Source organism: Gopherus flavomarginatus, chromosome 15 (genome assembly GCF_025201925.1).
Source record: "Gopherus flavomarginatus isolate rGopFla2 chromosome 15, rGopFla2.mat.asm, whole genome shotgun sequence".
Taxonomy (NCBI): Eukaryota; Metazoa; Chordata; order Testudines; family Testudinidae; genus Gopherus; species Gopherus flavomarginatus.
Window position 1 is genome coordinate 13,558,617 of NC_066631.1, and position 26,202 is coordinate 13,584,818.

General features: G+C 43.1%; 1 protein-coding gene across 4 annotated transcripts in view; it reads right to left on the reverse strand.

Moving 5' to 3' along the window:
• CABIN1 (calcineurin binding protein 1) overlaps positions 1-26,202 on the reverse strand; it is a 244,437-nt gene that overhangs the window by 174,875 nt on the left and 43,360 nt on the right. For 3 of the 4 annotated variants that reach the window (XM_050924449.1, XM_050924450.1, XM_050924448.1), the window contains exons 24-26: positions 21,944-22,204; positions 20,993-21,144; positions 20,353-20,531 (exon numbers count right to left, since the gene is read on the reverse strand). In XM_050924449.1, coding sequence (XP_050780406.1) covers positions 20,353-20,531; positions 20,993-21,144; positions 21,944-22,204 — 592 coding nt within the window. The remainder of the gene's footprint in view (positions 1-20,352; positions 20,532-20,992; positions 21,145-21,943; positions 22,205-26,202) is intronic. The other variant, XM_050924451.1, reaches the window with a different exon arrangement.

Sequence of the window (26,202 nt, forward strand, 5' to 3'; positions counted from 1 at the left end):
CTAGAATCTGAGAATCAAGCTGTGTTCTTTCTATTTCATCCAAGAACACCAGCAGTGAAGGTCCCAAATTAAACACTCGTGACACCTATAGAACTCCAAATTATGCTTTCAGCAAAACCTGCATAAACTCAGTGTGAGAGATTCTGTCCTTTGCTAAGTTAATGTATATGCAATTGTGGCCCTGTTGCAAGGTCTGGTGAAGGGAGTATGCTGATGGGGTCATTATGGGGATTCTATTTAAAGCAGCCTCTGGGGAGCCTTATGTTATCCTACGGGACCATTTACAGTTCTCTCAGCAGCCCAGAACTGGAGGATGAAAAGGTGGGGTAAAGTCACATTTGCCCTGCTACTTCCAAAATTGTGAGTTCTGTGCTGTGCCTTGAAGAGTTTTAGCAAAGAATCACACCAAATGCCTTCAGTATGTTTGCACAGGTGTAACTGACAGGAAAAAAAATCAGTTTGTTGATGAGCCTGGGAAGGAATGGAATTCAACTCACACCTTAACAGCTGTAGTGTCTCTGCAGCACTAACAGCAGTAAAAGACAACAACGTATAGGGTAAATTTTTATAAATTTTAGAAGTCAATGGGAAAAAACGATGGGACTCAGGCGCGTACATCACTTAGGCACTTTAGTGACAACGGGTACGATTTTCTAAACTCAGTAGACATGACTCGGACTACACAAAGGGAGCAGATCTGCTGAGCATGAAGGTGTCTTTTTACATAGTCATCTTTTGAAGCAGAACTGCACTTTATAGAGGGATTTGAAGGAGGAAAGAGGGAGTCTTGGTAAATAAGAAGAGGGAGCCAATTCCTGGCATGGGGGCAGCAAAATAAAGGTACGAACTTAGAAAAAAGCATTTGAAGACACACATGGGGAGAGTGTGACCAGAGGAGGAGAGCAGAAATGTAGAAAGGGGCAAAATAAGTTATTTAAGGATTAGAATTCAGAGTTGAATTAACATATGAGAAAAGGAAAGCATAATCAGAATACTTACCAGCTGAAAGAGAGAGATATGCTGCAAGCATCAGCTCACTGCCAAATGGTCAAATCAGGGCTGTAGTTGCTTGTCTTAACCAAATTTAAAAGGCCACCCATTAGAAAAGTGTACTTCTACACTGAGACATTTCAAGAGTGACCAAGTGACTGAGAAGAAATGTGGGAAGGAACAGAATTTCCACCTATTTGAGGCAAGAGGCCTGACAAACACTTGCCCAGGTCTTGAAGACTGGAGTTTGAAATGGCTATGTCTTTTTATTGATGCTATATTTCTATAACAAAAGCTGAGATCAATTTTTGAAATCTACTGCTTGTGGTAATTTAATACATTATGTTAAAAGAGAGGAGCCTTGTGGTTGGAATGCAGCAGCAGAAGAGAACAAAGCAAGGCGCCATATACTCTGCAGCTGTGGTATGTACTGCAGAATTGTGCTCACAAATCTAAACCTTATTTTAAGAACTCTTTTAAATGTCTAGTTCTTATAGTTGGGCAGGAAACCTTAAAAATGTGAACCAAGAGCAAGTGATGGACAGACAGAAGAGTTCAGTTATACAGTAGAAACATCAGAGAGCAAGCAGTGACCCAGGCCCCAATCCTGCAAACATACATGTATTTAACTTCAAGCACAAAAACAGTCCCACTGAACTTGCCTAAATCCCAATTACATGGTTACATGCTTTGTTGAATCAAGGTCCAAAGGAGGAGGCTAAGGAGAGAAAACAGAGAGATGTCCTCTGTGTTGCAAAAGAAGAAGCCAGGACAATTATCCTTCCATGAAAATCCTCTAATCTCACATCACTAGAGATTTTGGGATATCACACATACCAGAAGGGTTGAGATTTCTCTTTACTATGATCCTCTAGAAACAAAAGAAAAATAATTGGTTGGTTAAGACCAAAAGGATGTAAAGAAGTTAAAATAAAATTTTACCTCAGTAAAAGAGTAACTTTTGTTTCAAACACAAAACAAACTAACAAGCCCTTTCCTTTTCCCAATTTTTTTTAAAAAAACCCTCAAACCTTCAGACACTGAGCCCCAGTGTGCAGGAGGGAGAGGCAGAAAAGAAAAGTGCCTTTTGTCCTGTTTACAAAGAGGTTTGGACCTCTGTTGACATGTTGTTACAGAAACATATTCGGATACAGGTCTTGTTAGAAAGATAATTTCAGGATTTGAAAAATTAATGCAGATGGACCCTTTACCTACAACTTTAATGTTTCAAACTTCAAAATTAACACTGTTCATAGACTGCAAGGAAGGGAAGGGAGATTTCATTAAACATTGCTGTAATTTCCATTCCATTGTATCTGGTGAAGACTTTTTAGCCATTCAGGTGGCTAAAGAAAAAGTATTTACCTATGACATTTTAAAGAACTAGAACTTCTATCAAATCTCAGTTTTCTTCTTAAAAGTATGTTAAGGCTAATCTAGTTTCTGACTGACTGAAGTTCACAAGGCTGATCCATAAACCAAAGTAGAATAGTTCTATTCTATAATAGCACAGGAAGCCATTGCCATTCTATTTCACTAATATCCAAATAAAAATGTGTGTGTGCCCCTATCACTTATATTAAAACAACTTTTTTCCAAATAACTTTGAAAAAGGATCAGTGTCTCTTTTAATGAAAAAGAGCACCTCAGCTCTTCTTTAGGACCAGGAGATCATTATTCTTTGTCAACATTCTACTCCATTGATGTGAACTCTTTACATATACCAGTATGCATACGGAATATACCTTGCTATTTGAACTGTGGATGTTCACTGGCATGGCAGGAACGGAAAAAGAACGGGACAGTGGTGTGTAAAAATGTGAGACTGGCCTGAAGCAGCAAGTATTCAATAGCACTGGACAAGAGGCTATGTGCAAAGGCATAGGTATAATGTAGTAAACCTCTTAGAATAGCATGTTGATTGGCAGAATCTGTGTTGCATTACGAAACTGTGAACGTCCTTGCAAAAGAGGTAGTAAGTAACTAGAAAGGTAAGGAAGTAAAGACATTTTGCAGCTGTATTAATAAGGTAGTTAGTTTTTATCAGTGAAGTTGCTATTCAACTTGATTGATAAATTCCCCACATTCCACACCATGAAACTCTTTTTTGAGATGAGAGAGGAGGGGGAGAAGGTCCTAGGTGCAGCTATATCTGTGGGAAGATACCAGGTTCAAAGAGAAGAAAGGGTAAAACATAGAGCTTTCTCTTTAGAATATTATCCTGGATATCGGGAGGAAGGGCATGGGTTCTAGTAGCTATAAGAAGGTCTTTCAACTGGGGTAGATATTCAGATAGTGGTAGAAAAAGGTGCTAAAACAAAGAGAGTTAAACAAATGTGAGCTGTACACAAAGCTGCTCTGGTATGTGACATATGTATTTAAATTCATTTTAAAGTAAAGAAAAACCTTTGAACCACCATATTTATGGAGTGGTAACAGATTACATTTATCAAAAGCGTCAGACTCAGACTTTTCCACTTCATAAGGATGGTTGTTCAAAGGCTGTGGCTTCACTGATTTACTGAATGGAGAATATAGTATTGTTACTTACCTTGGCAGTAACTAGAGTTCTTTTAGATACGTGATTCCTACGTGTATTCCACTTGAGGTATTCATGCGCTCCATGAGCCTGAAGATCAGAAAATTTTTGCTAGCAATGTCAGTTGATCCAGACCTGCATCCTTCTCCTCATGCTCCAAACTGAAGGGCGGTGAAAACTGACTACCCCTCCAGTTCCTTCTGTACCACAAATAACCTTTGGAAGTATTTCCAGCAGAGGGGAAAGAGTGCACTGACAGATCCTATGCAAAGAAGGCTGGATCTTGCTCCTGTCTGTTTATTGATATAATAAATTGCTGTCCTGTTGTCTGACATGATCTGAACATGCAGGGTCTGAATAAGTGGGAGAAATCACTTGAAGACATCATGCATTGACTGCAGATCCAGGAGGTTGATGTGTAGCTGGGATTCTTGCTGGGTACCACTACCCTGTGCTACATGTTCATTCAGATGGCCTCCCCAGCCTAGTACGGAAGCCTCTGTGACCCATGTTTTCATGGGTTGAGGAGGGACGAAGAGACCCCCCTCCCACCACCACACACACTGTTAATCTGTTTTCCTACCAGGTAAGCTAAGTCAGAACTCTATGGGGACGTGAGACTGATTTGTTCGCAACCACACCTGTAGATATCAGAGATGAAGTCTCATAAAGAGCGTCACATACATATAAGAGGTCATGTGATGTAGGAGGAAGAGATAGCATCATACTGTTGTCTGAGGCATAGTTGAAGCTCAGTGATGAGCTCCTTCATAGCTTGGAACCTGTCCAGAGGTAGGTATACTTTGGCTCTGATCAAATGCAGGGTTGTTCTAATAAAAGGTATAATCTGCATGGGAGCTAAAAATGGACTTTTCTACATTTACTTGGAGTCCTAATGAACACAGGAGTTGGACTAAAGATAGGGCTGCCCTCTGAACTTCTTGGTACAGCTTCCCCATGAGTCACCAGTACTCCAAGGTACTGCAATAATATTGGTGTGCCCTGATAATTCAAATGTGCTGCCACTACCAATGACACCTTTGTGAATACTCGTAGCACCATCAAGAGATCGAAGGGGATCACTCCGCACTGGTAATGGTCCAAGCAGATGGTACACTGAAGGAACCTCCTGTGTGCTAGGTGGATCTCTGTGTGGAAATAAGCACTCTTTAAATCAGGAGCTGTGAACCAGTCGCGTTTGTTTAGAGGGGGAACTATAGAGGCCAGGGTGATCATCTGAACCACAGGAGGCAGATGAAGGCATTCAGCTGTCTGAGATCTAGTACGGCCCTCCAGCCTACTTTTTTCTTGAGGATTCTTCTTCTTTCATATGTCAGCTTGAAAAGCAACATTAAAAGGTCAATATCCAAGTTTGTCATCAGTTCTATGGCTTCAGATGACCTGGAATAAATCAAGGCTTTCCCTTCAGAGAAAGGCCATGTGAGGGCAGTGGTTCACTAGTTGTTCCCTGGTTTGGATGTCTATTCCACATTCACCTATCAGGCTATCCTTCATTTTCCATTTGTGTAGTTGTAATTACAAACATCTGTGTGAGATTCTGATGTGGTTTCCATGTGATCCACAGCTTTTGTGGCATGGTGAAGCTAGATGGTTGGTCTATTGGATCTGTGATCAGATCTTTGTTCTTTACTTCCACTGCTTTCCCCACAGCCTCTGCACCACTTGATTTTTGCTGATAGTCCCGTGGTTTTGAGAGCTTGGCAGAAGGGATTCCTGGACCAAAGGCAGCATTTTGGAGGGGTTCTGAGATCATCATAGATGAGTTTGTTATTGCATGGTTGTACCCTTGTATTACTGCTGCTTCTCTTCAGTAGTAATAATAAAATATGAGTGAAGACATGAAGCCAGATATTCAACTGCTGAGAAAGCAAAATTACTCAAGATTGTAACTCTTTGCAATCAGCTTTGATTTAACTAAGGGATTTCAAACAACGGGGCGACTGGGAAACAAAATGGCAGACGAAATTCAATGTTGCTAAATGCAAAGTAATGTTCACTGAAAAACATAATCCCAATTATACATGCAAAATAATGGCATCTAAATTAGCTGTCACCACTCAAGAAAGAGATCTTGGGGTCATCGTGGATAGTTCTCCTAAAACATTTGTTGTATGTGCAGAAGCAGTCAAAAATGCAAGTTCAAAAGAACAGACTGTTAGGATCTCTTAGAAAAGAGTTAGATAATATGATGGAAAATATCATAATGTCCCTATATAAATCCACGGTACATGCCCACACCTCGAATACTGCTTGCAGTTCTGGTTGCCGCTCCATCTCAAAAAAAAACAAACAATAAAATAAAATAGAACTGGAAAAAGTACAGAGAAAGGAAACGAAAATGACTAGGGGTATGGAACAGCTTCCATATGAGGAGAGATTAAAAACACTGGAACTGTTCAGCTTGGAAGGGAGACGACGACAACTAAGGGGAAATATATTAGAGGTCTATAAAATCATTAATGATATGGACAAATTGAATAAGGAGGTGTTACTTAGCCCTTAATATAACAAAAGAACCAGGTTGACCCAATGAAATTAATAGGCAGCAGGTTTAAAATAAACATAATGAAGTACTTCTACGTTCAACCCATGGAACTCATTGTCAGGGAACGCTGTGAAAGCCAAAAGTGGCTATTAGCTAAGATGATTAGGGATGCAACCCCATGCTGTGGGTTCCCCTAAGCCTCTGACAACCAGAAGCTGGTACTGGATGACAGGGAATGGATCACTTGGTAACTGCCCTGTTGTGTTCATTACCTCTGAAGCATCTGGCACTGGCCACTGCTGGAAGACAGGATACTGGGCTAGATGGATCATATGTCTGACCCAGTATGTTCGTTCTTATGTTCTTAAGATGGCGACCCAGGTGGCTGTCTGCAAGGTGTGAGCATCTGTTCCCCAACTGGTCCAAGCTAGTTTGTGGATTATATTGTTTCCAGTTTTTATCTTGGTATATTCATCTTGGAGAAGAGGAAATATCTTGAGTAGAATATTTTCCCTTGGGCTGAAGCGGTACCAGTTCTATGGCTCACAGATGGAGCAGGAGTCTATTTCCTTTCTCAGCATCTTCTTATGAGAGGGGTCACTGAAGGGGGAACATGGAAGGGAGTTCTGGAGGGAGAACAGACAGGAACTCTGTCATATCATCGGTAGTGATAACCTCTAGAACCTATCTGTTTGACATTATATGGTGCCATGCTGAGAAAAAGTGAACTAGATGACCTCCAAAATAGGGTGCAGGAGTCCTGTGTGTGCGTTAGGGGCCTGATTTTCGGCTTCTGAAAGCCCCATCAAAAGGATTTCTTGGTTTGAGGCTAAGGCTGGAAGAATGAAGAGGAAACGTTCTGCTTACTGTGTTGTAATCTTGGTGTTTGGTAGGAACTTATAAGTCCTTTGATGATAGAATGGTTATGGGGCTGGATGCTGCCTGTAAGACTGAGGTTCACGATACCTCCTCTGTGGCCCCAGGATATAGATACCCAGAAAGTGAAAAATTGCTCATGGGTTTTTAGGTGTATGTAACAATTTATCTTTTTTTCATGCTGAATGGGTTATTTCTCTCAAGAGACAGATCCTCCACAGTGGACTGGACTTCTTTGGTAAATCTGGAGGATTGGAGCCATGAATCCCTTCTCATAATTATAGATGCTGCCATTGACTAGGAGGCTAATGAATTAATACAACCATATTTCAACTTTAAACCTTGGTTCTATTTCACGAAATAGAACTGTACACTCAAAGTGAAGTTCTTTCTTCAAGAGGTCTAGACATTTGGCCTCCTTGCCTGTGGGGATAAATTTGGATTGATGTTGCTTGTCACTTTTGGTGACAGCCTGCAACACTACAGTTTGGAGTATGAAAGTAAGTAAGCATTCCATACTCTTCAATGGTGCAGAATATTTCTTTTCCTCAGAGTGAGAGCACAAGTAGCTGGAGTATTCCAGACCATTCTGGTTGATTCTAAAATGGCCTCATTAATAGGTAGTGCCTCCTTCCTGGGACCAGGTCTTTGGAGGCTATCTAATAGCTCATGAGCGATGTCCTGTATTTTATCCAGGGGTATCTGCAGCGTGTCTGCAATTCTCCCAAGGTGGTCTTGGAACTGCCTATAGTCAGGTGGTGATGGTGTGGATCACCTCATCTGATGCGGACAATGATAATCATCCCACAAAGGCAAATGGTTCCAGCTATATGGGTTACTCCTCTTCTGCAGAGTGCCCCTGATCAAGCTGAGGTTCTTTCCCAGGTGGGAATCCTGCCTTGCATCTCATTAAAACCTCGCATATTTGGGAGTCACAAAGATGGATCTCAGGGACATCAATAAGGCTAGTACAAGGCATCAGAGGTAATGAGGTGGATTCCTGAAAGGAGGGTACCATCCTGAGTTGGGCTGTCCTTCCTATGAGGATATGAAGGCACCCATGATATCTTCGATCCTCTGGCGGGGCTGACTTCCTGCCTCATTAAAGCTGGTGAAACTCTCCCGCTAATTCCAGACTAAGTGGAGGAAAATAAGGCCTCTGTGTTGATGGGCAGCACCATCAGTATCAGTGGTCTCATTATGTATTGGCTGGCTGATAGTTCAGGAGAATGGTGAAGTGATGGTGTCAGGAGCTCCCTAGTTAGGACCGGATCTGACAGTATCAATGATTCCAGATCTGCAAAGATGGTAAGGGCCTCTGGGATAGAATATCTAGTCTGTTGATGGAGAGTGGACCCAGTTTCTGTCCCTTAGCAGTGCTGGTTTCAGAAGGACAGCAGTTTTCAGTAACAATTATTTCTTATCTCTTCATGCTGGTACCATCAGTGTAGGACGTGTCTATGTTCCTCTTTCCATTGTCACTACTAGAGATAGTCCTGTCCCTTTGGCAACCAGCTGCTTTGGGGGACTCTTGATTCTCCATGTCAAGGAACCAGTACCATGCTCCTTAGGAGTTCCAGACACATCCGTATCAAGGTGTGGGATCTTACTGACCTAGAAGTTGTCAGCAAGGAGGTCCTTTTTTTAGGTGAGGACTTGGCAGGAGATTTCTCATGTTTTTTGCGAGAGTGTTTACTTTTACCCTCCTCATGTCTCTGTTTGGAAGAGTCTAACTCTGCTCTGAGCAGCCCAGAGTCGGAGACCACCATGATTGAAGAGGTGCTTCTCAATGCCTCTGTCTGATGTGCCGGAGTGTGATAGGCCAGAATAAGACTGAAGTCTCACAAAATTGTCCATCAGGAATCTTGAAAGCCTGAATTCATGAGACTGATAGGTTCAGCAAGGAAAGCAAGGGCAGATACTGCACTTAAAAGGATTATGAGCTTTGTGGAAGTCAGGGACCAGAAAAAAAACAGGGATAGGCCTTGCACACCTGGGGATGTTGGGCATACTGGGCACCCTCATACGGGAGTGGGGGGGTGCCCCCAGAGCTCTGAACTACTCTAACTACACTATCTAAAACTGCTAAAACTATTAACAATATCTAATTTTTTGAACAAGAACACTAGCTAAAGCTATACACACTAGAGAAGTTCTATCTCAGACCACATACAGTAGAAAGGAACAGGAGAAGTGGTAGGTCTGCATCACCCCTTATGCTCTCGGTTCAGAGCAGGAGGAGAGAAAGGCAGATTTTTTTGCCTGGCCTGAGCCTATCTCAGGTGTATGGAACACATAGGCACTTCGACTGGAATACACTTAGAGACCATCACTTGAAGAACTCTGGCTTACACACATGTCTATCTTCATTGGTATGCAGTCAAATCATTTGAGATTACTTGGCCTCATACCACTGTGATTCTTGAAATAGACCACAGCCATATTGTCCTACACAAATCTGGAATCAAAATGCACTTTCATGTAATTAATTTTTTTTAAAAAGAAAAAAAAAGATAAAAAGTTGAGTTTTGCATTGGAGCTGATTCACCACTTGAGGCAGAGTGCCTCTCTCCGTGTACAGAAGGGACCTCCCTTACAAAATGAGTCAAAGATGTAAACCTGGATTGGGTCTAGTTTCATCAAATCATTAAATATGTTAGTAACTAGCAACTCTAACAACTGCTATACTTCTACCATCAACAATTTCAGAGCACAGAAGCTTATCAACATTCTATTTATCTGGTCAGATTCTTCTTATACATTTTTATACTAAATATCAATTTCAGATTTTTTCTAATTCAAACTCATTAAAATAGGGGCAGTAAATAGATCAAATTACAGAAAGGATAAAAACAGAATAGTAATTCCCATCCTGAATCCATTAGTTCAATGTCCTGTCTCCAAGAGCATCCAGTACCAGATGCCTCAGAGGAAGGTGCAAAATCACAATAGTAGTCAAATGTGCTATTATCTCTCTCCATGAAGGTTTCATTCTAATCTCTAATAATGAGAGATTGGTTTAAACTCTGATGCATGAGGATTTTGTATCCCTTCCAAAATTCTGTTTGTATTAACTGTTATAACTCTGGATATTCTCGTTATCACTATAAACGTCTGATCCCTCTTTGAATCTTACTAAATTCTTGGCACCAGTGACAAGCTGATGCACAATATCCTCATGGATCACCTCTGACTCATCAATATGTTGAGAATCCCACTCTCATAGAAACTGCACATCTCTATAACATTTGCAGAATCACAGGACCAACAGACTATGAAGTAGGACTCCTCCCACAGCACAAAGCAAGAAGCCTTTCCCAGTGAGCTTAACATGCAGTTTTTGCCAATTATTGAAGCAAGCCGTGACAGGTAAAAGCAGGAAGAAAATGTCTAGGGAACAGAATTGTATAAAGGTTAGCGGCAGCACGGGCAATATTGGTTGCAAAAGCAGTCCAGCAAAGATAAAACATAAAAGAAGGATAATGGCATCTAACTGAACAGAATGCAGTAAATGACAAGGATAAAGACAACAATAATATAATGTTTCAGCATAACAGTAGCAATGGTCATTCCATGCGTTTTCTGCATTGTCTCAGCACTTCACTGGTAGATATATACATAGCTGAACATCAATATATTCAAAAGACAGATACTACAGCAAAAGGACAAATTTTTCAGTTCTCTTTCTGGGAACTAGATTTCTTATTTGGATAACTGTTTTTATTTAGATACCTTATATTTTTTCTCTTTCTGAATTAACGTCAATTTTAAACCAGGGATTAGCTGAACACATTGAGACAATAACTGCCGAAAGTCTGTATTTTCTCCCTGTCTCTCTGTGAAGAGCTGAACATATCCACAGCTTAATGACTGTGCATTCAGTAGAAAGTTGCCCCTCTAGCTAGGTAAATTAATCATAGTGATATCCTAGGTGAGGCAAATGTCCTATTGAATCCCAGATTGCTATTTTGGAGGTCTACATTTGGTTTATCCACCGTTAAACTCAGATTTTTACTCTGTTGGGTTACAAAACCAGTGATGTGAAGGGAGGGAAAAGGAAAGACTGGGTTAACACAACAAAGGGGAAAAGGGGACGTTGCCTGACGAATGGGTAAGAAAGAGCACTGAGAGAAGAAGCTGCCTGTTTTGTGCATGCACAACTGCCAGCAAATATTTGCTGCAACTCAGCTATATTTCTTGCCTCTTGAAGGAAAGATGCAGGTCAGCAGCTGCCATAGGGAGACCGACCTAAACTGTGTGTACTGTACAATAAAGTATTGTACTAATCTACAAGCTTTTATTGCTCTATATTTTCCAGTTTGTCTAAAGCATGATATTCTAAACCAGCACTACGGGGATTCAAAATGGTCTAGACTATAGCAGTCATTTCTGAATTTTGTGTCCATCTTTTCCCAGATATAGAAATGTGCTGGACAGTTGGGGTACAATATGAGAGAGATAAGCGCAAGCCTGTCTCTCTCACCAACAGAAGTTGGTCCACTAAAATATATTACCTCACCCACCTTCTCTCTCCAATATACTGGGACAAAAATGGATACAACTACACTACACAGTACTATATGGACATTACAGCTACATCACCTGAAAATAAATGCTTGCCCTTTACATTTTAGCTGTGTAGAGGTGCACACTTGAGGACTGGAGTCCAGTGATTTTCAGTGAAGGGCTCCTGTCTGTGGATGAACTTACTCTCTCTTGAAGTCAGCAAGTTTGTTGACCTCAGGGTCAACAAGATATCTTGGTAAAGTATTTGTTTGACTATGGACTATTGCTGAGTTATTTAATAAGTTTGCTTGTGGCTATGCAAGCAGAGGGGATGTTTGTGTGTGGGATCTGTTATAGTCACTTATATTATTGTCATTTACTTTGTCAGGTGCCATGGTAATATGTATATAAAAATACTAAGACGATTAGGGTAGATACGTGAACTGAATTTGGGCCAAACTATTTCATTCATGAATAATACCAGTGTGGGCTATTTCAAGTGGCATCTGAATAGCAAAAAGTTTCTCAAAAATAATAAGTTTAAAAAAAAAAAAAGCAATTGACTATTTTTAGGACCAGTATAATGGAAATGCAGACACCACACTTCTGCAGTAATTAGACAGTGTTAAAGATGTCAGTAGCACTTTACTTAAAAAGTACGTATTTTAACAAAAGTATTATGCAAAATATTGTAAAGCAATGCAACATTAATAACACACACACACACACACACACACACACACACAAAGGTGAGTAACTTCTGAGCTTCTCAACCTGTTAGCACTCCTCCCTCTGCAACAGCAGCCCTAGGCAAATATTTTAATTTCCTGGGGCTCTAAAGTATGCTGCTGCTGTAGTTTGGCTTTGCCAGCAAGTTAAGGCATTATGATTGGTGCAGTCCTTTGCAATTCTACTTGGAACAGTCACACTCTACCTTCCTAGAGGGCACCCTAACTTGGCTTCTTCTACAAACTGTTAATTTCAATAGCTGTGACAGCAGCTATGCTATGCCAGGCTTGCAGCAATGCTGCTTCAGCTCTGATGGATGTAACAGCTCCTTAGCTTGCACGTTTTGGTTTTGCTATGTAGCCCACCTTCCTCCATCAAGAAATTAGTATGGCATCACCCATAATGCCTTCTTGTGAGTGAATGCACTCATGACATGCACTGCAACAACTCATCTGTCTCCAAAGACCATTTCAGCAAGCTGTAGGGTCTATGCATATGTACTCTGTCAGAGAATTGAAATCACACAGTGCATATTATTTTAGGATGCTTTTAATTTTTTTTTTTTTTTTTTTTTACATTTTTCGTTTGCAATGTCAGTCTTCGCAAGTGGGGAGAAAAGGCAGATCATGACTGGCCCCAGATTCAAGTAACAGCAGAATTTATGAGAAGATTCTTTGACTAACAGGGCAAAAACTATCTGCTAATGAACGTGGCTGATAACAGAGAGGCAAATAATGTACCTGCCAACAAATAAAGGTGGCTGCCCAATGATTTCCAAAGCATACTAGCTACATAATAAAAAAAAGACAGTTACTCACCTTTGTAATTGCTGTTCTTCGAGATGTGTTGCTCATATCCATTCCAATTAGGTGTGCACGTGCCGTGTGCACAATCAATGGAAGATTTTTATGCTAGCAACATTCGGTGGGGCAGCTGAGGCGCCTCCTGGAGTGGCGCCTTCATGGTGCCAGATATATGCCCCAGCCAACCCAGTGCCCCCTCAGTTCCTTCTTACTGGCTACTCCAACAGAGGGGAAGGAGAGTGGGTTTGGAATAGATATGAGCAACACATCTCGAAAAACAACAGTTACAAAGGTGAGTAACTGTCTTTTCTTCTTCGAGTGATTGCTCATATCCATTCCAGTTAGGTGATTCCCAAGTCTTACCTAGGCGGTGGGGTTGGAGTGAGATGCTGCCGACTGAAGGACCGCTGAACCGAATGCAGCATCACCCATGGACTGCTGCACTATCGCACAGTGGATGGCGAAGGTGTGTAGATGGGACACCAGCCAAGTTATAGCATGCAGAGATGTATGATGTGATCCAAGACAAGATGCGCTGGGAGGAGACTGGAAGGCCCTTCATCCGGTTTGCCACAGCAACAAACAGCTGTGACATTTTCCTGAGGGTTTCGTTTGCTCGATGTAGAAGGCCAGGGCCCTGTGAACATCTAGGGAGTGCAGCTGTTGCTCCCGTCAAGAGGCGTGTGGCCTCGAGTAGAAGACAGGGAGGAATATGTCCTGGTTGACATGGAAGGCAGATACCACCTCAGGGAGGAAGGCGGGTGGGGTCGCAGCTGTACCTTGTCCTTGTGGAACATTGTATACAGTAGTCCCGATGTGAGTGCCCTGAGCTCAGACACATGCCTCGCTGAGGTGATAACTACGAGGAAGGCTGTCTTCCAGGAAAGGTACAGGAGTGAGCAGGTAGCCATCGGCTCGAACAGGACATCCATGAGTCTGGATAGGAGCAGGTTAAGATCCCACGTAGGGACCGGTTGTCAAATTCATGGGAACAGGCACTCCAACCCCTGAAGAAATCTGCTGGAGAAGACCAAGCGCGCATTTTTGCCTGGAAAAGCCGAAATAGCTGCCAGGTGCACTCTGATGGAAGATATTGCCAAGCGCTGCTGCTTTAAGGACAAGAGGTAGTCCAAGATGATAGGTACTGATGCCTGCAGGGAGGGTCCTATGATACCAGGCGCACCAGCAGGAAAACCGCTTCCACTTGGTTAAGTATGTGGACCTGGTAGAGGGCTTCCTGCTACCCAAAAGAATCTGCTGGACCGAGTGAGAACAGCACAGCTCAGATTGATTTAGCCATGCAGCATCCACACTGTGAGGTGGAGAGATTGCAGGTCAATATGACAGAGTCGACCATGATCTTGAATGACCAAGTCTGGCCACAGTCGGAGTGGAACTGGGGTGTCCACCGACAGCTCCAGGAGAGTGGTATACCAGGGCTGTCTGGGTCACGCTGGGGCAACCAGAATCAGATGGGCTCTGTCCCTGCACAGTTTGATTAGGACCCTGTGGACTAGCGAGAATGGAGGAAAGGCATAGCAGGTGATCCTTCCACTGAATTAGGAAGGTGTCCGACGGGGAACCTGGAGAGCACCCTTGGAGAGAGCAGAACACCTGGCATTTCCGATTCTCGTGAGAGGCAAATAGGTCTTTCAGGGGACAACTCCACTTCAGGAAGACAGAGTGGATGACATCCGGGCAAACCGACCACTCATGAGCCTGGTATGATATGCTGAGGTGGTTTGCTAAGGTGTTCTGGACCCCTGGGAGAAACGATGCCACCAGATGGATGGGTTATGCAGAATTCCCACAGATGAGTGGCTTCCTGACAGAGGGGGGATGACCAGGCTCCTCCTTGCTTGTTGATGTAAAACATGGCTGTAGTGTTGTCTGTGAGGACTGCAACACAATGGCCTTGAATGCGCTCTCGGAATGCTTGACATGCCAGGCGCACTGCTCTGAGTTCCTGTATGTTGATGTGCAGGGATAACTTTCGTGCCAACCATAGTCCCTATGTACGGAGGTTCCCGAGGTGCGCTTCCCATCCCAGGGATGATGCATTCTTGCCTAGGGACACGGAGGGCTGTGGGGCATGAAATGGCACCCCCTTCGCACACTGATTTTGGGTCCAGCCGCCAGCCCTGAGAGGCTAATACCCCTGATGGGATAGTAATCACCGTGCTCAAGCTGTCCCAACCTGGGCGATATACTGTTGATAGCCAGGCTTGGAGTAGACGTAGTCACAGCATGGCGTGCCTGGTCACAAACAAGAGGCCATATGCCCCAGGAGGCATAGGCATGTTTTCATGGTTGAGGTTGGGAAGCTTTGCAGGCTGTGGACGATGTTCACCAGGGATTGGAAGAGTGCTTCCGGCAGAATTACCTGGACCAGGCCTGAGTCTAATACTGCTCCTATGAATTCTATCCTCTGGGCTGGTACCAGAGTGGATTTCGCGACATTGAGCCAGAGGCCCAGCCGATTGAACATATTCATGGTGAGATGAAGATGAGACTGCACCTGATCCCTGGAGCGACTCTGAATAAGCCAGTTATTGAGATACGGGAACACTTGGACCCGTTGTTGATGAAGTGAGGCAGCCACCACAGCCGTGCATTTGGTAAACACCCTAGGGGCCGTGGATAGGCCGAAAAGAAGGACGGTGAATTGAAAGTGCTGTTGATTGACCAAAAAGCAAAGGAAGCATTTGTGCGGTGGGTAGATCGCAATGTGGAAGTACGTGTCCTTCATGTCGAGGGTGGCGTACCAGTCTCCAGGATCTAGGGAAGGAATAATGGTCCCTACTGAGACCATGTGGAACTTCAACTTTACCATAAATTTGTTGAGTCCTCGTAGATCCAGGATGGGCCAAAGCACGCCCTTGGCCTTGGGGATTAGGAAGTAGCAGGAATAAATGCCCTTGCCCCTTGACTCTCTCAGAACCTCCTCTATCGCTCTCAAAGCCAGGAGTGATTGGACCTCCTGTAGAAGGAGGTGCTCGTGAGAAGGGTCCCTGAAGAGGGACGGGGGGGGGGAAACAAATTGGAGGGAGTATCCTCTTTCCACTGTGAGTAGGACCCAACGGTCTGATGTTATGTAGGACCACGTACGGAGGAAATGAGAGAGTTTATTTTGGAAAGGCGGGGAGGGATCCTGAATGGAGATTGGTGCTCCATCCTCAGGTGCACCTTCAAAAGTTCTGCTTAGGCCCTGCTGATGGCCTGGGAAGACCCTGGCATTGGCTGGCTTGGTGTCCCATTTGTTTCCTTTTACCACCTCGGCCGCATCTTCTAAAGAAGTCCTGCCTTGGCCGAGGGGGAGGGTATGACCTCTGAGGCTGTGGTCTGAAAGGCCTTCTCTGCGTTACTGGGATATGCATTCCCAGAGACTGCATGAAAGTTCTCGAGTCCTTCAGACTCTGGAGCCTTGAGTCTGTCTTCTCAGAGAATAGGCCCTGACCATCAAAGGGCAGGTCCTGGAAGGTTTGCTGTAACTCTGGTGGTAAGCCAGAGACCTGCAGCCATAAGATGTGGCGCATGGCTATGCTCGAGGCCAGGGTCCTAGCTGCTGAGTCTGCCGCATCCAGAGAGGCTATAGGGAGATTCTGGCCACCTTCTTGCCCTCTTCTACTATAGCCCCAAATTCCTCTCTGGATTCCTGTAGAACCAACCCCTTGAATTTCTTCATAGAGTGACATAAATTATAGTCATATCGGCTCAAGAGTGCCTGCTGGTTGGCACTCCTCCGGCCAAGCACCCCTTGCACTCAAACAAGTCTAGGCATCTAGCGTCCTTTGATTTAGGCACCGGGGCCGGCTGACCGTGCTGCTCCTTCTCGTTGACCGAAGCCATGACAAGGGAGCATGGTTGTGGGTGCATATAGAGGTACTCGTAGTCCTTTGAAGGGACAAAGTACTTCCTTTCCACCCTCTTGGCGGTAGGTGGAATAGAGGCTGACGATTGCCAGATTGTCTTGACATTGGTCTGTATGGTTCGTATGACGGGGAGGGCAACTCTCGTCGGTGCCTCCGCAGACAGAATGTCTACCACAGGGTCCTCTAACTCCACCATTTCCTCTACTTGGAGGTTCATATTGCACGCCACTCTGCGGAGCAGCTCCTGGTGGGCATGGAGGTCCATAGGAGGAGGGCCCGAAACCATAGTTCCCGCCACTGTCTCATCGGGTGAGGACAAGGAAGATACCCCCGGGACTAAGGGATCCTGCATGAGGTCCTCTTGTGGAGGATCTTGTTGCTTAAGGTCCATCACACTAGTAGTGTGGGCCTGCACTGGCGCTGGAGCAGTCGCCTCAGAGTCTTCCGGGACGGGGTGGGGGCCGAGACACAGTGACCTCAGATACTCGGGGCTCCGAAGGCGTGGAACGGGAAGCCCCCAAAAGAGCCCTCTGGGCCTGATGGTAAGCCCAGGAGATCCAAAAGGACCACTGGAGGGGTTCGTGGCCCGGGTCCTGGCCTTCTTCTAGCCACTGGCCTATATCGCCCTTGCCCTGGTCCTGGGAGTGGTAGCCACCTTGAGAGCACGATGATGTAGAGGCAGAGAGAGATGGCCAAGGCGGTGCTGTACGCACTGGTGCCCCTTGCCCCATGCTGTACGGTGCCGTGGTGCTAGAGAACAGTGCCACGAGGCAGAATAGTACTGAGACGTCAATCGGTGTCTGTGGTTGTATCGGTACCAGGAGCCTGATCTGGATCTTGATGGCAACCTCTGGTGAGATCAGCATCAGGATCGGCTCCAGGTTGAGTGCTGCTTTGACCAGTACTGGAAGTGGTGCTGGGAGTCCAATCAGTACCAGCTGTAGCGCAATTCGGATCTCTGTGAGCTGGAGCGGAGTCGCAAGTACGACCGGCGCCGAGAATGAGAACGGTGCCAGGACTGCGAGCGACGCCGTGATGAGTGCCGGGAAGAAGATCAGGACCAGGACCGGTGTCGTCCTTCTTCACTCGGCGACGGTGGTTGCATGAGGGATGGCTTTCCCCTCGACAGCGCTGTCCGTGACGGAGATGCTGCCAGCTGCCGAGGAGTTGGCTCTGTGAGCGCAATCAAGTCCTGTGCTGTTGAAAAGGTCTCTGGAGTGGAGTGTAGTCTCAGCTCGACTGCCATGTGCTCCAGGGAGCTTACGTGCACCAGAGTTGACGGCCCTTGCGGCACCAGAGTTGACAGTGCAGGAGCCGATGTTTGTCCTATGTGCTCCAGCAATGGACATGGCTCCAACTGCGATGAGGGAAGCTGTCGCACCAACAAACCAGAAGTGTCCTGCACCTGCCCTGGGCTGCTGCTTCTTCTAGCTTGGAGATAGAGACCTGCGCCGTGGTGGAGGTGCTGGGGAAATCTGGCACTACGTGTCTTTGGTAGAGTCCAAATGCGGTGCTGGACCAGTCAGTGCCGCAGGGGCACCCTGCACCGAGGACGACGGTGCCGAGTCTCGGTGCACAGAGGAAGGGACCGTGCTAAGTGCCGTCTCCATAAGGAGCTGCTTCAGCCTAAAGTCCCGCTCTTTCCTGGTCCTCGGCTTGGAGGCTTTGCAACTGTGGCCAAGACACCGTAGGCAAGAGTTGTGGGGGTCTCCCATTGGCATCGGCCTCTGGCAAGCCGAGCAGGGTTTGAATCCCGAAGACCCAGGCACCGGTACCAGGATAAGGGAAAGGGGAGAAGACCCTGTTCCCCCCCCCACTAATCAAACTAACTCTAACTATACTAAGTAATTCATAACTATTAACAACTAATCAGAACCTATTAACACGTACTAAAGCAAATGCTAGGGAGAGTGGAGATCAGCTAAGCTGTGCTCCACAGTTCCAAGGACCCTCATGGGTGGCAAGAAGGAACTGAGGGGGCACTGATCAGCTGGGGCATATATCAGGGGCGCCATAAAGGCGCCACTCCAGGGGGCACCTCAGCCAACCCACTGCATGTTGCTAGGTAAAAATCTTCTGATGATCATGCACGCAGCGTGCGCACACCTAATTGGAATCTATATGAGCAAGCACTTGAAGAACTTCTTGCTTTCCAGGCATATGCTGAATGAGCCTGATCTGATCCAAAGCCCAGTGAAGTCCATGCAAAGACTCCCATTGACTTTAATGGACTTTGGATCAGCCCTGTATCTTTATCTCTATTCTCTCTCATTTATATTTTACACAAACACACACAAATGTAAGACTGGTAGAGAAAGGACATGAAGCAGCTAAAGTAGTACAAGTGCCTGCCTATATACAACTCATGCACACTAATGTGTGTACACTCATTACACACACTCTCTCTCTTTTAAAACAGTGAACGAATTACTGTATACTGAAATGAAGGTTTGGATAAACTAAACTTTTAAATATTCAGGTTAGTGAAGGAAATGCTGGTTTTAATCCAGAAGTTATTTATTAGTAGGGAAGAAAAAGGAACAAATACATCTTGTTAGGTACTGGACATTTAGCTACTGGTTTCGAAATTGGGTCACATTTTTATGGTTTAGTTATTTTTTAAATGTTGACAGGCATGGAAGCAGCCCACCCTACAGAAATAAGTTCAGACCAGGAACAGCAGTTCCTCAAGGAGGATGCTGTAATCCATCAGCGTTCACCTGCAGAAGTGCTCTGCAGAATATGCACTTTATTCATGAATGTTGGTAGCCACAGATCCAGGGGGACAGATAGCTAAGCTGGTCACCAGAGAGGTGATGTTGAAACAAAACTGCCTGCCAAAAGACAGTGTCAAGTTTCCTAAATAGAAGATTTCTATTAATTTGTATTGCAATGACACCACTACACTACACTGCCCCACTACTTTACTTTCCAAACCAATCAGCTGTTATTTTATGATCCACAGAAACGTGCTGCTAGCCAGTTACTGTAAATAATAAAGAAAAAATTAAAAGATGAAGTCTATTAGACCACCATGCAAACCACCTTGTGTTGATAAGCAATATATTCAGACAGTCGCCACCTGCCTCATTCCAAATGGGATAAACTCTGGTGGGATTTTTTGGATGGAACATCACAAAAAGTTAACTGACTTGCTCAGATTCTCATCTAGTCAAGGAAGCACTGAAATGGTACAAACTCAGGTATCAGTTAAACCCAAGTCTTTCCGCATAAGCTCAACAAGCACATGATTGGCTCTAGAGATATGCCACATCACTGAAGGACCATTTAACAGCTACATACCCCATCCCACCCCCATTCCCATTTAGTTTGGGTGGCAGGTGACGACCTTGAATGTTTTATTTAAAGCTCTGACCACTGTGAATTTATGGAGTTAATGAGCAGCAATATTGCCCGTGTTACCACAGACCCGTCACCCTCCTTGAAATGAGCAGATTGATCTTCCCAGGTCAAGCCCCCCATGATTAGAGCACCTCCCTGTGCTGGCAGTATTGAGAACAGGGACTGTACCGTCCGGCGTTGCCTGCTGACGGGGTTTTTTACATTTGACGTAATCGTGGTCAACTGGAGTGGCTGTGTAAGGTGGGGATGTCAGACCTGGACCAGAGGAAGAGGGGAGAGAAGTCCCAGGGCCTGGTACTGTTCCAGCAGAAGAGTGAGAGTCTTCATCAATCATGCAAGTCTTTTCCCTGGGTAGATGGGAAGAAGACAAAAATGAAAAGGAAGAGTATTAGCATAGTCGGTGTCTATATAAATTAAATGGAAACAGACTGCTTCTCTTGCATCCTTATCTTCTGTATATAATCAAATCTATTAGCAACATCAACAAGATGGATTTTCACCATAAGACACAGGGAAGAAATGAAAAAGGGCAAACTGGATCCCCATCACTGGTTTGTGTCAAGACATCTTTATTTCATAGCCACTAACAAACTAAAGCTAGAGGGCTCATGTCAATAAATTACGCTGTACTTTTAAGTAAAGCATCTGCTAATTAATCAAAAATAATGGTTTCACCAGTGCATCCAAAGATGAGGGTGTCCCCTTCTCTTGTTAACCATTCTCCCTACATTGTGCCTATATATTGCAAAGATCTCAGAAAAATCAATAACGTAAGTTTTGAGAGTATTTTCTGGAAGTTAGCACTCACTTTTCTGTAACTTTTGGAGTGTTCTTCTCTTCACCCCTGGCAAATGGTCCCTCAGAAGCCTCCTTCATGAAAGTAACTAATATTTCTGCATCCACCCCAGAGTCTGGTTTCCCCAGAAGTTTCAGAATAGAGGCATGAAGCCGGAAGTATACCTAGGAAAACAAAACACAGTCCATTAAATCAGTAGAGAGCTCAGAATTCTGAAACTAGTTCCAAGAAGTAGACCCTGCTCTGCAAAAATGTCTGAGATTTGCAGAGCAAGTTATTTGCTGTCACATGTACCTCATCAGGACATTTGCTGTCTATTCAAGTCAAGTAAATGGCACAGGTTCTCAAAACAAAAAGGTGCTCCCTCCACGCAATGGAATGAAGCAATGAGGACAGACACTGGAGGAGGTCACTGGATACATACTACAGCCAATGTCCTTAACAAGCTGCACCATGGATGTAGAGGGTTTGTGACTACTATGTCAGCCCATGCCTTGTCTTTGGGTGAGGGGATGGATTTCACCCCAACCACCTATACTTCAACTTCAAAGTCTGACTTATGTGTTTTATGTGGGTAAAGCTAATTTGACTCTTATTAAATAAGTGATAAACAGTAGCATTATCTGATATCAGTATCATACCTATAAATGCTTTATAATGCAAGCATTTATAGGAATTCCATTTGATTCCTGGATTTTGTCTTGAATATATTTCCATCTGTAAAGTACAATGCACATCTATTGCCACTATGCTAATAGTAATGATTATTGTTATTTCAACTAACTGGAGAAAACATAATATAAACCTTCTATGTTTTAAAAACCAGAAAATGATGTCTACTGGTTAAACTATGCATGTGTGTCAACATATTCAGCACACTTAAAACTCGGTAACAGCTGTTAAATTCTGATTCAGTTTAGCTAGTAGACCTGGCACCAAGCTTTTGTGTGTTTCCCATTTTACCTCTAATGCCTCCATGGCCAGTTCTGGTGGGTTATGGTAGTGAATCTTCTTTGGATACCTGGCAGCTTCCTCATGGAGGTAGTGACCTGCCTGTTTGTAATGAAACAGATAGATAACAGGAGACTGCTTTTGCTTCTCTGCAATCTTTCCCAGCATGTAGTGAATAAGCCACTCCTCTTCATCTCCATCTCCCTCACAGCGAGATGCCGAAGTAAAGCAGAGTTTGGCTGTCTCCAACATGCTGTCTCGACGCTCTTCCATCTGCAATGGGACAAGATGCTGAAAACACGAGTTCACCCTTAGCTGGGATGAACAATGTTGAAATTTATTCTACTGCATACGAAAGTTCCCAAAAGCAATAGGTTATTTAAAAATCCTTTGGATTTAATGGCAGAGCATACAAAATGTATCCAACTACCCAAATGGCTTCTGAAAACTCATAAAATGTGGTGCATATGAATCTGTGTTTCATTCAATTAAATGCCTTCTTACATTACTGACTGAAATAAAGCAGTAAGAAAAAAATGTATAAATGTAAAACATTTGTGGAGAAATTAACAGACAGTGAATCTGTTTCTTTTCCATAATTGTAAGCAATTCTCTCAATACATTCTCTTTAAAAAAAAGAATTAGAGATATTTACCTAACTCTGCAACTAACAGTCTGCTAGAACACAGGCCATTAGAATTCACAAGAAAATACATTTTATAATAGTTGGTAAGAATCTGCAAGGCAGCAGTATTGATTTTTAGCAAACAAACCAAACCAAACCAAACAACAGCATAAATTAAGGTTAGCCTACCCCAGGCTGAACTAAAAAAATTTTTAAAATTTAAGTACTGTCTGGGAAAGTATTGTTTTATTTTATCGAGTTTCAATACAATGTTAAATATGAATTACAAACTTCTTGAACGGAAAATATTCTTGAAACACACCTGCTCCCTTTTACATAATTCATTTAAGGAGAATCCCCTTGATTATGGTTTGGAATACAACACTGGTTTTGTGTTGTTTTTAAACAGATATATCCCCAAAACAGAGAATCACGCTGTTCTAACTCACCTTCTGTTACGCCGAAAGCTTAGCCTTTTCGAGGGTTTATACCTTTATAACACATTCATTTCAGAAAGAAGAGTGAAGCCATTTTAAACAAATATTCTGGTTTGGTGCATGGAAACTTAAATTGGATGGTCTGTAGCCACATTATAACCCTGTTACAAATGGTAACTATTGTCCACTCAATTCCTTAACAAGTGTAGGTTTACAAGACAGTAATGAGTATGTCTTTATTGTGAATGACATGGGACTGTAATAACTTGAGGCTTCAAGGTAATTAATTTTGGAGTTCTTAGATATAAATTACCAAGTAATCTTTAGAGATGTAATAAGCACATTGTTACATGGCAATCCACAGTAAACCTTGTATGGTTACCATGTAACTAAGAGCAGTAACATAGTCAAGAGCCTTCATTTCTTGTGTGTGTAAAGTTCTGCACACTTCTGTGGTGGTACTACATATATCAATACAGAACTGGAAGGTGGTCAATATTCATACTTGAGAACACTCAAAACTAAGAAGGGTGAAAATGTAATTTAATCTCCTCCCATTAACATTTGGGATGCTAACACCTCAAGAGCTTTGGAAGAGATGGGAGAGTAGAGGTGCTAGTAAAATTACTCTAATATCAGAATCATGATGTCTCATAGTTCTTATCTCTCAATAACTACATCAAAATTTGTATGTGGATAAATAAAAATATGAATCTTTCTAACTACCAAATTGCAACTAAACAAATAACTAATTCTGGCACAGTTCTATCAGAGAATTAATGCCAATCAGGCACATTTTTGCTGGGAAAGAGCCCTGGATTTCTTTCCTTTTCTACAGTGATCACTTTCCCAAATTATCATTAGAAGAAGAAATCTAAAAACAGGATCCGAAAGACCGATTTGGTGTAATTGCCTTGGTTAGGTGTCCGACTTTTCACCATTAATTTTCATATTTCCTGAATAAACAGGAATTTAGAAGTTGCAATCCTGAATATGCTGAGATACTTTTCATAGCATCTACTAAAAAGCAGCAAGAACCTGGATGAGTAAATTTGACCATATGTTTATTTTGTTTTCCTGGGAGGCATAGAGATTCACTGCAGTTATCCTTCATGAATTCAAATCAGCTCAGTGCATTTCGCACAAACATGTTTGTTTAGAGATGCTATTTCAATAGATCATCTGCTGCTATGGAATATGGCTGCTGACAGCCACCACTTTGTTTATAATCCAAATGATCAACGGCTCATATAATGTTCGTTTTGCTTCATGGGAACACCCTTGTTGACTTCTAAATGTTTTATTGCAAGACAAAAATCTGAATTCAAACCCTTGGGGCAAGTTTGCTCTAGAAAATGCTTTTTCTATATAAAGGCAAATTGCAAAGCAAAATTTAAGCCCAGATTTATCTGCTTAGCTCCTCACTAACCAAGTTGTGGGAGGCATCCAACGTACAAACATTATAATTAACCTTTTAGACATTCTTTCCCCACCTTGGTGGAACCCTATTACCTCCTCTTGATTCACTGAAGACATGCCAAAATGTATCATTCTGTCACATCACAAATACCATGGACTGCATTGAGACATCTGGGATAGCTTCTATGAACCAAGATCTACCAAGAGGGCTGGACATCTCTCTGTGTTGAACATCCCTCAGAGCTTCCTTAATGGGGGCATTCAACACAGAAATTCAGCTCAAGTTTTTATTTTTCTTTGCAGTTCCCCTAACTCAGGATGAGAGTCTCATAGAGACTTCTGAACAAAAAAACAAGAATGATTAAGCCTCTTGAGATGCGTGTTCTCTGAACATGGGGTCCTCCCAAGACTCATGTTTTCCAAATAGAATTTTCAGCTCCTTTTGCACCTAGCTCAAGAAGAGTTGAAGAAAATGATTCACTACCTTGAGTTGACTGAGAATTTTATTTTCACACATCTGGCACTGTGTGATCACAAAAGGGTATTTTTAAAATTTTGACAATATAAAGATTAGAAAATAACCAATTAACTTTCAGTGCAGCTACGTCAAAATCTTTTATCAGGCAGTCCTAACTCTTTCCTGCTTTCAGAATACAAACACCTTTCATTTCCCAGTATTACTTTAATGGATCTCTTCAAAAACTCAAGTAATGGCCATTTTGTCTTTATCTGCAGGGATACTGGCTGAAACAATGGTCTTTAAGACAGTGCCTCATTTCTTAAGTTGATTAATTCATACCTCATTTCGCATGTAAAACCACTAAGATTTAGAAAAAGATATGCCTCTGAACAAACTACATGGAAAAGCATGTAGGAGAGATTCAAAACAAACTCTGATTAGCTTGGGTTGTATGCCTCTTAATATAGGCTTCCAAACATCAGAGTCTGAACACAGCAAGTGATTCTATGATTTCCACAAGTATTCTTTATACTGAACCACTTCAAGGTGCTCATCTTATTAACTGAGAAGCCATCTAACTTTCAGTTAGAAAGCCATATATCCCTACATTATTCCTGATACTTTCTTTTAGATAACTTTAAGCATCTCTCTGTTTCCAGATATTGTGATTTATCTCCACCTCTACCTCGATATAACGCTGTCCTCGGGAGTCAAAAAATCTTACCGTGTTATAGATGAAACCCCGTTATATTAAACTTGTTTTGATCCACCGGAGTGCGCAGCCCCGCCGCCCTGAGCACAGCTTTACCACGTTATATCCATATTCGTGTTATATCAGGTCACATTATATCGAGCTAGAGGTGTACTTTTCTGTAACTGGATATTTTAAGACCTTGTTTTCCAGTCAGCTCATATAAGAAAGTTCATTTTAATTCCCCATAGTGGTTCACGCCAGTATTGTTTCTTTGCGTTTCCTTTTCCACATTTTCCTCTGGCATATTCTTTAGTTACCTTTGCTGAAAAAGTAATTATGGTTTAACTTCAGGCTGAGGAACAGGGATAACTTTCTAGGATTCAGAGCACATTTTCTCAGAACCTTTGTCGGAGGGAAGAGAGCCTTCGACAAGGCAGGAGGAGAAAGCAGTTCTCATTGCACCTTCTCTTCCATTCATATACTGGGGAACTTTAGATTTTTGAGTATTTAACAGCTCACAGACCAGAGACAATTCACCTTCTTTTTAGAGGGGAAAAAAAAAAATCCATTCCTTCATTGTAATCTGATACTTGAGAGTCAGGATGGAAGAGAAACGTAACAATCAGAAAGAGGGGG